The 14409-nt window shown below is 44.9% G+C and overlaps 1 protein-coding gene across 1 annotated transcript in view; it reads right to left on the reverse strand.

The window, feature by feature from the left end:
• RAD54L (RAD54 like) overlaps positions 1-2243 on the reverse strand; it is a 90255-nt gene extending 88012 nt beyond the window's left edge. The window contains exon 1 of the mRNA XM_033915455.1: positions 1950-2243. Within this exon, the coding sequence (XP_033771346.1) occupies positions 1950-1952 (3 nt within the window). The 5' untranslated portion in view covers positions 1953-2243. The remainder of the gene's footprint in view (positions 1-1949) is intronic.
• Positions 2244-14409: the final 12166 nt, after the last annotated feature.

Below are 14409 nucleotides of genomic sequence, written 5' to 3' on the forward strand. Positions count from 1 at the left end.
ATCTTGATGTTCTTTGGGGTTCTGGAATGTTGCTACTCTTTGGGGTTCTGCATGGAATCGATGTTCTTTAGGGTTCTGGAATAATGTTACTCTTTGGGGTTCTGCACGGAATCTTGATATTCTTTGGGGTTCTGGAATGTTGCTACTCTTTGGGGTTCTGCACGGAATCTTGATGTTCTTTGGGGTTCTGGAATGTTGCTACTCTTTGGGGTTCTGCACGGAATCTTGATGTTCTTTGGGGCTCTGGAATGTTGCTACTTTTTGGGGTTCTGCACAGAATCTTGATGCTCTTTGGGGTTCTGGAATGTTGCTACTCTTTGGGGTTCTGCAGGGAATCTTGATGTTCTTTGAGGTTCTGGAATGTTGCTACTTTTTGGGGTACTGCACGGAATCTTGATGTTCTTTGAGGTTCTGGAATATTGCTACTCTTTGGGGTTCTGCACGGAATCTTGATGTTCTTTGGGGTTCTGAAATGTTGCTATTCTTTGGGGTTCTGCATGGAATCTTGATACTCTTTGGGGTTCTGCATGGAATCTTGATACTCTTTGGGGTTCTGGAATGTTGCTACTCTTTGGGGTTCTGCATGGAATCTTGATGTTCTTTGGGGTTCTGGAATATTGCTACTCTTTGAGGTTCTGCATGGAATCTTGATGTTCTTTGAGGTTCTGGAATGTTGCTACTTTTTGGGGTACTGCACGGAATCTTGATGTTCTTTGAGGTTCTGGAATATTGCTACTCTTTGGGGTTCTGCACGGAATCTTGATGTTCTTTGGGGTTCTGAAATGTTGCTATTCTTTGGGGTTCTGCATGGAATCTTGATACTCTTTGGGGTTCTGCATGGAATCTTGATACTCTTTGGGGTTCTGGAATGTTGCTACTCTTTGGGGTTCTGCATGGAATCTTGATGTTCTTTGGGGTTCTGGAATATTGCTACTCTTTGAGGTTCTGCATGGAATCTTGATGTTCTTTGGGGTTCTGGAATGTTGCTTCTCTTTGGGGTTCTGCACGGAATCTTGATGTTCTTTGGGGTTCTGGAATGTTGCTACTCTTTGGGGTTCTGCACGGAATCTTGATGTTCTTTGGGGTTCTGGAATGTTGCTACTCTTTGGGGTTCTGCATGGAATCGATGTTCTTTAGGGTTCTGGAATAATGTTACTCTTTGGGGTTCTGCACGGAATCTTGATATTCTTTGGGGTTCTGGAATGTTGCTACTCTTTGGGGTTTTGCACGGAATCTTGATGTTCTTTGGGGTTCTGGAATGTTGCTACTCTTTGGGGTTCTGCATGGAATCTTGATGTTCTTTGGGTCTCTGGAATGTTGCTACTTTTTGGGGTTCTGCACAGAATCTTGATGTTCTTTGGGTCTCTGGAATGTTGCTACTTTTTGGGGTTCTGCACAGAATCTTGATGTTCTTTGGGTCTCTGGAATGTTGCTACTTTTTAGGGTTCTGCACAGAATCTTGATGTTCTTTGGGGTTCTGGAATGTTGCTTCTCTTTGGGGTTCTGCACGGAATCTTGATGTTTTTTTCTTTTCTATACCCTTTAATGTAACTTTACCCTCTTTCCTTTCCTTCATGTTAGTTATTATTGAAATTTATTGTTATTATGTTACAGTTTCTTTACTATATTATGTACATCGCCTAGAAATTTGAAATAGGCGATTCATCAAAAGTGAAATAAACTTGAAACTTCTTTGGGGTTCTGGAATGTTGCTACCATTTGAGTCTCTGCCAGTAACTGTGACCTGGATTGGCTACCTTAGAAACAGGATACTGGGCTAGGTGGACCACCGGGCTGACCCAGTATGGGCTAGTCTTAGGTTCTTCGGAAGGAGGGATAGTGAACGAAGTCGAGACGGATGCTGGAGGCCGTTTCCCGCGTTCCCCGACTCACAGACTGACTTTGCCCCAGAGCATCGCAAAACGCCAAAGCTCGCCCGGCTCACTCACCATGGTCGCCCCGTCCAGCGTCTCATGGCCCCGGCGGCCGTTCACTAGTCTCCCACATTCAAGGTTGGCGGGTCCCGGGCGCTGGGAGCCGCTGGGAAATGGAGCCCGCGCGCTGCTCCCCGGGAGTTGTAGTCTCACTCAGCCATCTACGAGCGCGCTACATCCGCATTCCCGAGAGGGAGAACTACGACTCCCAGAAAGCGGCGAGGATTGGCTGGGACTTTTGCGCATGTGTAGCAGACTATCGCGGAGTTCTTGCGTGCCTGCCGCTCTAATACCTTCTACCTTTGTGTCTCTGCTTGCCCACTTTGCTCTCCCTCTCCTCTGAGGGTTTATAGTTCTGGACTAAACCAGAATTGGGGGGGGGCCTGCCCCCACATACACGTACCAGCTTTTCAAAGGGTGTTCCTTAAGAGTGAAGACCTTTTTCTCCATATTGGGGCTGATCAGCTGAAGCCCAAGAAGGCAGAAATTTGGGAGGGAACCCCAATAGTAAACTATATTTACGTCAGCTAAGTTCAGACTAACCTGCACTCCAATTTCTGACTAGATACTTCCTTTGATTCAAACCATCTTGGTTCTCTTCCATTTGTATTTTGTATCCCAGAAAGTACTTTTCTTTTCTCCTTACATCTCATACACTCATTGTATGTATCTTATTGTAAACATCTCATACATTCAGCTGTAGTTTGTTGTTAGTCATCCATCCAGGTTTTCAAGTTGGAAAGGCAGAGTTGGAGGTTGGCAATTTGGGATGATCGGTTTTCGCCTGGTGGGAGGAGTCCCTGGATGTCACCGGCGTAGGAGTGGATTTTAATGTTGTACTTCTGGGCTATATCATAAGAACATAAGAAATGCTGCTGCTGGGTCAGACCAGTGGTCCATCATGCCCAGCATTCCGTTCATGCGGCATCCCTTTGGTCAAAGACCAGCGCCCTAACTGAGACTATCGATGATAGGTCTGATGTAGAGGTTAAATAGGAGGGAGGATAGAAGGGCGCTTTGGGGAACACCATATTTGATAGGTTTGGAGTCAGATTTGTGTGGCCCTATTAGGACTGTTTGGGTTCTTTGGTGAAGGAAGGAGGTGAACCACTGGAGGGCAGAGTCCTTGATTCCGAGGTCACAGAGTCTGAATAAGAGGAGGTGTCAAAGGCAGCGCTGAGGTCAAGTAGGATCAGTAAGGCATCGCTGCCTTGTTGAGTATCGACCAGCTGTCATCTATCATATCCAGGACTACTGACTGTGCTGTGGCCTGTTCGGAAGCCAGATTGTGTGTGGAACAAGGCAGCTTGTTCTTCTATGAAAGGATGTTATTGGCGAAGCACTATTCGTTCTAGGAGTTTGGAGACAAATGTGAGGTTGGAGACTGGCCAATAGTTGCTGGATTCGTCTGCACAATCATAAATGTTTGAGGCTTATGCAGTTAAGGCAGAGCTTACAGGAATGAGGCAGGGACAGTGACAAAACTCGTGGGGACGGGTGGGGAAATTGAGTTCCTGCGGGGCCAAGGAAAAATTTGTCCCCGTATCATTCTCTACACTACACCACTCTAGAAATCAAAATGTAGTAAAAGCAAGCCAAGTATAGGACAATCAAGCCACTGTGACATCACTGATGAGTTTGGCTCTTAGGCATTGGTGGAATGAGGCATTATGACATCACAATATGAGCTCTGGAATGTTGCTTCTGTTTGGGGTTCTGCCAGGCGTGATGACATCAGGAAAAGGGATTTGTACTGTATATTGCCTTTTTGTAGTTACACAACCACATTCAAAGCGGTTTCCATACAGGTACTTCAAGCATTTCCCCTATCTGTCCTGGTGGGCTCACAGTCTATCTAGTGTACCCGGGGCAGGAGAGGATTGAGTGACTTGCCCACGGTCACAGGATTTGAATCCCCAACCTGAGGCTGTAGCTCTAACCACTATGCCACACACTCCTCTTGAAATTCTGAAAATATTACACGCCCCAATTATTTCACAATAAACTTCAATTTTATTGAATCCTATTTTCTATTTTTGGTAATTCTGACTCCTATAGTGTAATGGCTCTTTCAGGCCAGCAGATGTCCTGCTATAGCAAGACATTCTGCAGTTGCCTGTATTTTCCCTATTTTAATTATTCCTTCCTGTTATTTGCATTTAAATAGCATTTATCGGCTCACATTTTTAAAAATATATAAAAAAGAATGCTGAAAAGCAAAATCACCCCAAAGGTGATTTCACAATGAGCTTCTCTTCCAAGTTCCAACTGCTTATCATTCTTCTTTATGCAAATGGATGCAAATTTCCCACCAAAGAGTGTGCTCAGTGCTTCTTCCCAGGGAGCGAAGAGGTGAGAGGGCACAAGTGTTTTAGTTAATGCAGATGTGTTCCTCTCTTTTCTACAGCCTTTATGTAAGTCCCAGAGCGGCCACACCAGGAGCTGGCGCATTCCCCATTATGTGCCAGCCTAAAAAGAAAGGCAGCGTGATCCTGGATAAAAATGCCCTGCTCCCACAAATAAATTTGCTTCTGATCCTGCTCCTTTGAAAGAAGCTTGGAAACGAAGTGCCTAATGAAAATGATTTGCCATTCAGGAGACCTGAATGGAAATCAAGGCACATTTTCTGAGCTCGTACAAAGAAATTGATTTGAAAGGGGCAGAAACAGAGCCTGCTTGAATGAATATTTGCGTCTTGAGAAATGGCTGTGCAGTCATCTCCGCACCTAGGCTGAATCATTCTAATAAGAGGGATGATGCACCTTGGTTTTAGACTTACAAAGCTTTAGTATTACCTGCATCACCCTGAAGCAGTCTTTCAGAAGAGCCTGTAGCATTGTATGGCTGCAATCTGAGCTTTTAAGGGGTGGGGAAAAGTGCTTATTGACTCACACAAGTAGCTATTCATCTGGTGTGAGTAAAAATTACGGTTATCTACTTACTTTTCACAACATGCTATGTAATTCAGGCGTACATTATAAAATTCCTTGTACAAAATACAGATGTCACAGTCTAGCAGACAAAATCAGGGGGAATTAAGGAAGGATAATGGAGGCATTTCCCTGGAAACAGTGACTAAGAAAAGGTACCTGGCAGTGTGTTACTATGCCTGTGTAAAAAATTGTCCATTAGGAGGGCACACCTGCTGGAAAAATGAGAGGCAGATTCTCAAAACTTACCGTGCCTTTAACGGTGGTCGCTAAACTGACTCCAGCCGGTGTAGCGTGACAGTATTTTACCAGCCGATTTTCAAAACGGCTTACTGTGGTCTTTTCTGAGCTTCCTGGCGAGACTGACTCCAACTCTGCCATACAAATGTATTATAATGAGGCCATGAATATTAAAGTGATATTAAAATGAGCTCATCACTATTCAAACGAGCGCTTTGGGCGATTCTCTATCATTGCCGGGCGATTCTCCAAGCGCGGCGCTGGCTTTTGATGACCAAAAATGACCAGCCGGTCCAGGGGTGCCGGTACTGTGCAAAGTGCATCTCAGACGTGCATTTCTGACTGTGGCTCATCATAAATTTTTTTCTTTTAAAAAACATTCACATAAATTATAGTAGTTTTGGGGAAAAAAAGATCTCGAGCACATGTATTAAAGGGGTGTCTTATCTACGTGTGTTGAAAGCTGACACACCTTCCCTCCCCTTCCATCCGGTAGTGCTGGCACGCCTGTGATTGACGCAATGACGTAGCTTGCGCCCATTTAAACCTCTCTCCTTGGTCAATTATGTGCACATGCTGATCGCTATCGCCAGCGACTCGTAAATTCGGCGACCCTCCGCCAATCTCATTTCCATGCGCAATTTTTAGCGACTCGCTCGTCTTTTTGAAATCGTTACATTTATGGCCGCAACAGCAGCCTGTCGGATTTACTGGCGATATTAGAGAACCTTCCGCTCAGTGTTTCATTTCAAACAGCTAGAAGGAATCTGCAGGGAGGAATGGACATACTCCTCATTTTGCTACTGGAAATATACATTTATTTAGGTATTTATATACCGCCTATCAAGGTTATTTAAGAGGTTTAAAGTCAGTTACTCAAGCATTTTCCCTATCTGTCTTGGTGAGTTTCCAGGCTTGAGGGTTTGAACCCACAACCTCAGGGTGCTAAGGCTGTAGCTCTAACCATTGTGCCACTCCTTCCACTCCAAGGTATGCATTGCTGTACGGTGCTGCTATGTCCCTCCCCAAAAAGCTTATAGTCGAAGTGAGGACCCAAGTCTGTGGAAGATAAGTATTTGGCCAAGATCACAAGAGGATTGGTGACAGAAGCAACAACTGAACTTGTTAGGCCACATCTTTCCCAGCAATGATGCAAGATTTCTGTCCCAGCTAGTACACTCATGGGCCGATGCTCGAAACCTAGATACAATTAGCACTTGAATAGCGCCAGTGCGTAGAATGCTCTAATGATTTTAGCGCCGGTGCTGAAACCGTTAGTGCAGACCACTTTTAAATGCATGTAAATGCATTTAAAGGTGGTCATAAGTAAGTCCGCCTTATGTTTTTTTTAAAAAAAAAAGCACAAAAAATAGGGCAATTGAGATATGCAGCTCTTTTCTTCAAAAAACAGTATTGATTAACCCTTTAATTGGATGATGGTGAAACGGCTGCTTTACGTAACGATGTTGAATGAGAGCAACGGTGCCAAGTAAACAGACATAGAAACACATGTTGCTTCTGAGCAACAATGCCAAATAAAGGGTTAAAATAAACCCAACAAGGATCCAAGTTTCGGCAATGCGAAATTGCCTTCATCAGGGGTTACCCTTTATGACATCAAAGATTCTTGCATCAATAAAATAATTACTCCAGTGATGGGGGGGACAGAAATCAAACCCATCCCCACTAGGAGTCAAACCCATCCCTATAAACTTCAGAAGTAGTTATTTCATTTAAATATGCTACTGAATTAAATAAGCAAAGGCACTTTATTAATTTGTCAAACCAAAGTTGGACTTTCACTCACAAATATCGTGGAGTTAGGAAATAACAATGTGGTGAGGAGTTCTCAGATTCCTGTGCTGGGCAATTAGATAAATTAGACCAGCTTTTTCAGGTTAAGTCTTTTCACCACCTGCTCTATATGTAGTGTGTATACTTTAAAACAGTGGTTCCCAAACCTGTCCTGGGGGACCCCCAGCCAGTCAGGTTTTCAAGATATCCCTAATGAATATGCATGAGAGAGATTTGCATATAATGGAAGTTACAGGTATGCATAGACACTGACTCCTGGCAGTTGGTGACCTCATCCACAGGTAAATGTAGGAGACCCCGCCCCCAATTTACAAACTCTTCACCTTCTTACTCTTTCTCTCACCAGGACAGCTTCACATCGACTCCACATCTGAACCTGAAGAACAGATTCCAGGTCTTGCAGGAGGAGACTACCGACATGGAGCAAGACCAGGATCAACACATAGCTCCTTCTCCGGGGACAATGGATCAACACACCCAAAAGAAGCGTAGAGTCATAGCCATTGGGGACTCCATGTTGAGGGGCACCGAGGGACCAATATGCAGACCAGATATGCAGTCGAGGGAAGTCTGCTGTCTTCCTGGAGCCAGAATACGAGATGTGACCACCTGTCTTGGTAGACTTCTCAAGCCCCAGGACTACTTCCCCATGCTGCTCATCCACGTCGGAACGAATGACACTGCCAAGAACACCCTGGAGGACATAGCCAGAGACTTCGGAGCTCTGGGAAAGAGGCTGAAGCAGACAGGAGCACAGGTAGTATTCTCTTCAATTCTTCCTGTTAGGGGCAGAGGAAGGGACAGGGACGAACGTATCGTGAAGACGAATGAGTGGCTACAACGATGGTGCCGGGAGATGAACTTCGGATTCCTGAATCACGGAGAGACACTACAGGGACTACAGGGACCAGACGGACTCCACTTGACCAACAGAGGTAAGAACGTCTTCGGACACCGACTAGCCCACCTACTTCGAAAGGCTTTAAACTAGGTAAGTCGGGGGTGGGTACCCACTTTTACACCAGAGCAGTAAGTAACAATCCTGATGTGGTGAACCAAAACTCCACTTCTAAGTCTAAGGTAAGTACCCTTACTGCAAAAGAATTGCTAGGAGACACTTTAACTCAAATGGGTGGTTCTCTGCATGAGCTTAGTAAACAAAAAGAGTGGAGAGCTATGTATGTTAACGCACACAGCCTAGGGAATAAATTTCTAGAACTGGAAACAGAAATAGTTAACGCAGACCTAGACGTAGTAGCAATTTCAGAAACATGGTTCACAGACTCTCATGGGTGGGATATAACTATACCAGGATACAACCTGCTTCGCCAAGACAGAGAGGGTAAGTTAGGAGGAGGGGTAGCACTTTATATCAAAGAAAACATCAAGACAACCAGAATCACAGATATCAAGTATACTGGGGAATCCATCTGGGTAAACCTGGCCAGAGGCGGAGAAAAATGCCTGTATCTGGGTGTCGTGTACAGACCTCCAAGACAATCTGAGCACAAGGACATTGAATTAATTGAAGACATTGAGAATATCACCTTACGGGGAGACGTTGTTCTGTTGGGAGACTTTAACATGCCTGATGTAGATTGGAACACACTCTCAGCGACTACTTATGATAGCAGGAGGATATTAACGTCCATGAAGGGAGTACGACTCAAACAATTGGTATTAGAGCCCACTAGGTCCCAGGCCATCCTGGACCTGGTACTTACGAACGGGGAAAGCGTCTCAGAGATCTCGGTGGGAGAACCGCTAGCCACCAGTGACCATAACATGGTATGGTTCAACCTTAGGAAAGGCTTCCCTAGATCACAAACAAAAACAAGGGTACTCAATTTCCGGGGCACTGACTTCACACGCATGGGAGACTTCATCCATCAGACGCTTCAGGTTCAAGAAGTAACGGAGAATGTAGAGGTTATGTGGTCAACCTTGAAATCGACCCTTCATGAGGCAACTATCCGCTACATAAAATCAGTAACTAAACAACAAAGAAAAAAGAAACCCCAATGGTTCACTGATGAGGTCTCGTACCTCGTCAAGGATAAGAAAAGAGCGTTTCTCTTGTACAAACGCACGGGGGAAAAAGAAGCAAACATTGAATACAGGACAAAGTCTGCAGCGGTCAAAACAGCAGTCAGGGAGGCCAAACTTCGAATGGAAGAAACTCTAGCGAAGAACATTAAAAAAGGGGACAAATCCTTCTTCAGGTACATTAGCGACAGGAAAAAGAATGCAGACGGGATAGTACGCCTTAGAACGCCAGACGGGAATTATGTGGAAACAGATTCTGAAAAAGCCAAACTTCTGAACGATTACTTCTGTTCAGTCTTTACCTGCGAGGCGCCAGGGCACGGGCCACGGCTGGAAGCAAAGGAAAGCAAGGAAGACCCATTTCTGAATTTTGAGTTCACACCAGCTGATGTTTACAGAGAACTTTCAAGACTCAAGGTGAACAAAGCCATGGGACCGGACAATTTACACCCAAGAGTGCTCAGAGAGCTGTGCGATGTTCTGGCGGAACCGTTAGCCATGCTCTTCAATCTCTCCCTAAGTACGGGGAGAGTCCCCCTGGACTGGAAAACAGCTAACGTCGTTCCTCTGCACAAAAAGGGTTGCAGAGCAGAGGCTGCGAATTACAGACCGGTGAGTCTCACATCAATAGTGTGCAAACTCATGGAAACTCTACTTAAAGGTAAATTAGACACGATAATGGATGAAGGGAATCTAAGGGATCCCTGTCAACATGGATTCACCAGAGGCAGGTCATGCCAATCCAATCTTATAAGCTTCTTCGATTGGGTGACAGGAAAGCTAGACTTGGGAGAGTCTCTGGACATAGTGTACTTGGATTTCAGTAAAGCTTTCGACAGTGTCCCACACCGTAGACTACTAAACAAGATGAAATCAATGGGTTTGGGTGAGAAACTAACTGCATGGGTCAGTGATTGGCTGAGTGGAAGACTTCAGAGGGTGGTGGTCAACGGCACCCTCTCTGAGACATCGGAGGTGACTAGTGGAGTGCCGCAGGGCTCAGTCCTGGGACCATCCCTTTTCAACATATTCATAGGGGACTTGACCCGGGGGCTTCAGGGTAAAGTAGCACTGTTCGCCGATGATGCCAAACTGTGTAACATAGTAAGTGAAAGCAACCTACAGGATAGTATGACACAAGATCTGATCACGTTAGAAAACTGGTCCTCGACATGGCAGCTAGGCTTCAACGCTAAAAAATGTAAGGTCATGCATCTCGGCAGAGGAAATCCATGCAGAACATACTCCTTGAATGGAGAAACGCTAGCTAGGACCTCAGAGGAACGGGACTTGGGGGTAATCATCAGTGCAGACATGAAGGCTGCCAAACAAGTAGAGAAGGCCTCATCAAAGGCAAGGCAAATGATGGGATGTATCAATAGAAGCTTCGTCAGCCGTAAACCTGAAGTCATAATGCCACTCTATAGAACCATGGTGAGACCCCATCTGGAATACTGTGTGCAATTCTGGAGGCCACATTACCGGAAAGATGTGCTTCGAGCTGAGTCGGTCCAGAGGATGGCCACTAGGATGGTTTTGGGGCTCAAGGGTCTCTCATACGAAGAAAGACTGGGCAAACTGCAGCTCTATACCCTGGAGGAGCGCAGGGAAAGGGGTGACATGATTGAGACATTTAAGTACGTCACGGGTCGTGTCGAGGTGGAAAACGATATATTCTTTCCCAAAGGACCCTCGGTCACAAGGGGGCACCCGCTCAAACTCAGAGGAGGGAAATTTAGTGGCGACACCAGGAAGTATTTCTTCACAGAAAGGGTGGTAGATCACTGGAACAGACTTCCGGTGCAGGTGATCAAGGCCACCAGCGTGCTCGACTTTAAGAATAAATGGGACATCCACGTGGGATCCCTACGAGGGTCGAGTTAAGGAACCAGGTCATTAGCATTCAGACTTAATGGGGTGGGTCAATAGAGTGGGCAGACTTGATGGGCTATGGCCCTTTTCTGCCGTCATCTTTCTATGTTTCTATGTTTCTATGGTTTGGGAACCACTGCTTTAAAACAATGGTCTCAAACTCAAACTCTTTGCAGGGCCACATTTTGGATATGTAGGTACATGTCAGCATTCATTTTCTCATATTTATAAATTAAACATAAGCTCGCCCACCAAAAAGGAAAACTAAGGTGATCCCAATTCTTCCAATTGCGAGTAATCATTTGCATGGCTATCCCGGTCATAATAAGGAAAAGCCAGCATTTATAGTGGTACATGGGGGGGCTTAATATGCAGTAACGTTCTGCATATAACTACCTCATACATCAATAGTACTGAAAAAGTGATAGCGCCCCTCGGCTGGCAGGACTGTAGGTGAAGGACTCCTGCTCAGCTGGATAATGTAGGAGCTCCCACTCTCAAGCCATGACACACCCCTTCCAAAAATATTGCTAAAAATTCAGTAAAGCGCAGATTTGCACGTGCAAGTAGGCAAAATACTACAATCACTTTAACACTTTTCTGTGGTAGCCTCTGAAGTGAAAGGCTGCTTACTTTACTTCCCCGGAGATACGTTGTGAAAGAAAAGAAAACCCAAAAATAAAAACCAAAAAGATTACATTGTATATTCCAAAGCAAATAACTTTTTATTCTAGTAATTAGTATTATAGCAGCATTTGTCAAATCAGAAATAAATCAGTTTGGACATATACAATGGAGAGAAAAAAACCTCATACGAACAGTGCCAGCATTTTTCTGTAAGCATGGCATAGTCTCTCTAAGGAAACTCTGCCCCAGCATGGGTTTTTTTTTATAGAAAGTACCTTTTTCTAGCAAGACCTTCCCCTGGCTATTATGTACCATCCTATTGGATAAACCAAATGCCTATCTAACCCTCTTCTATTCCACGCCTCCATTCTTCCCTGCTCCAATGCTCACAGGAATTCTATGAGTGTCAGAGTTTTAACTGCTGCAGCCTAGGGAACACTCGATGAAACTGCAGGGAAATGCTTTTAAAACCAATAGGAGGACATATTTTTTTACTCAGAGAATAGTTAAGCTCTGGGACGCATTGCCAGAGGCTGTGGTAAGAGCGGATAGCGTAGCTGGTTTTAAGAAAGGTTTGGACAAGCTCTTGGAGGAAAAGTCTATAGTCTGTTATTGAGAAAGACATGGGGGAAGCCACTGCTTGCTACTCATTGGGTTTTGGCCAGGTACTAGGGACCTGGATTGGCCACCGTGAGAACAGGCTACTGGGCTTGATGGACCATTGGTCTGACCCTGTAAGGCAGTGGTTTCCAACTCAAACCCTTTGCAGGGCCACATTTTGGATTTGGAGGTACTTGGAGGGCCTCAGAAAAAATAATTAATGTCTTATTAACGAAATGACAATTTTGCTTGAGGTAAAACTCTTTATAGTTTATAAATCTTTCCTTTTGGCTAAGTCTTAATAATAATATTGTCATTTATAGCTAAAGAGACATATGATCAAGAAACTTTTATTTTATTTTTGTGATTATGATAAACATACCGAGGGCCTCAAAATAGAACCTGGCAGGCCGCTTGTGGCCCCCGAGCCGCGAATTTGAGACCACTGCTGTAAGGCTCTCCCGCTGACGTCACATCCGGGTGCCACGCATAGGAAGCGATGTCGGAGGGGAAAGCTGACGGGGTTGCGAGGAGCATGTTTTTGACCGCTGTGAGCAACAACTTCAACTCGAGGTAGGGGGAAAGGGACGGGGGGGGGTCGTGAGTGGCAGGCAGGAGCGGGGGGAGGGACACCTCTCACCCTTGCTACGCCACCATCTCCATGCCATATAATACTTGTTGCATCCTTTAAGCACTATGGCCCCCTTTTATTAAACTGTGATGGCGGTTTATAGCGCCGGGAGCCGCGCTGAATGCAGCGCGCAGCTCCCGTTGCTCATAGGAATGCTGTGGGCGTCGGGAGCCGCATGAAGCATTCAGCACGGCTCCCGTCATTAAAAACTGCTGCCGCAGTTTAATAAAAGGGGATATATGTGACTAGCCTATGATACTACATTTAGGTTGCTAGTCCAATCTCTAGTTCTAAGCTCATTGGACTACTGCAACATAATTTACCTAGAATCCCACAAAAAAAACATTAGGAGATTAAGAGCGGTCCAAAACACGGCAGTAAGACTGATCTTCGGCCTGAAAAAATCCCCATACTTCAAAAAACTGCACTGGCTTCCCCTCTGAGGACAAATCAGAGGAGAATCGGGAGTAAGACCTGTATGAAAATGTAGGCGGAAGAAGACGCAACCATAAGACCTGCATATATTGTAGGCGAAGACCCCTGAGAACCCCAAATAGTTATATTTCTAAGAGAGACCTACCTCTTCGACATGTTTATCGGGCCCTAAGAAACCAGCCTACCTACTATCCCTTCATGCTACTCCTCCAATCTCTCTTCCCCTACATACACAGTCCCTCCTCCTCCCTCTCCCCTTAAACCTATGCTGTAATCTCCCTGCTCTCTTCTCTGCGGTATCCACACTGTACTTCCTGTATACCGTCTTGAACTGAAAAGGTATGACGGGATATAAAAAAAAGCTATTATTATTATACCATTATTTTTTAAAATACATATTTTCTTGATAAAATACTCTTTTATGTGTTCAGTGCTTACTAACAAAGTTGGAGCAATTCAAGTTCTGTTCTATCGATCACAAACAAGGAAAACACAAATAAGCGAGAAAGAGTCCACTTTGTGTGCTAAAACCAGCAGTGAATTTTCTGGCTCAGCAAAGAGGAACAGTTCCAGCGTTGGTTGTCTAATCACCTAAATAGACAATATCAGGGCAAAAATTGGTTTCTTGTACAAAAGCATCGGATATCCATCTAGCTCTACGCACGCTCCGTTTCACTACATGCTTCGTCTAGAGCCTTGAACTCGCCAGCTGTGAAAACTCATTCATTGTCAAAATATACTTCCTTCTGCATTGTACACTTGCTGGTTTTTATCTGCCAGTTGATAATGACAATCTTATACTGCCCTGTAAAAAATGTTTTTACGAGTGAGTAATCATTGGACTAGCTGAAAACTACTTACACTTGGTTTTTTTTCTCACAAAGTTGCCACCAATTTATTTTTTTCCTTTTTTGTGATGGACAGAACAGAACTTGAATTGTCCATAAAAAGATATAACAAGAACATAAGAATTGCCGCTGCTGGGTCAGACCTGCGGTCCATCGTGCCCAGCAGTCCGCTCACGCGGCGGCCCTCTGGTCAAAGACCAGCGCCCTACCTGAGACCAGTCCTACCTGCACACGTTCTGGTTTAGCAGGAACTTGTCTAACTTTGTCTTGAATCCCTGGAAGAGCGTTCCAGTTTTCTACCACTCTCTGGGTGAAGAAGAACTTCCTTATGTTCGTACGGAATCTATCCCCTTTCAACTTTAGAGAGTGCCCTCTCGTTCTCTCTACCTTGGAGAGGGTGAACAACCTGTCCTTAACTACCAAGTCTATCC

The sequence above is a fragment of the Geotrypetes seraphini genome, chromosome 12, assembly GCF_902459505.1.
Source record: "Geotrypetes seraphini chromosome 12, aGeoSer1.1, whole genome shotgun sequence".
In the NCBI taxonomy this organism is placed as follows: Eukaryota; Metazoa; Chordata; class Amphibia; order Gymnophiona; family Dermophiidae; genus Geotrypetes; species Geotrypetes seraphini.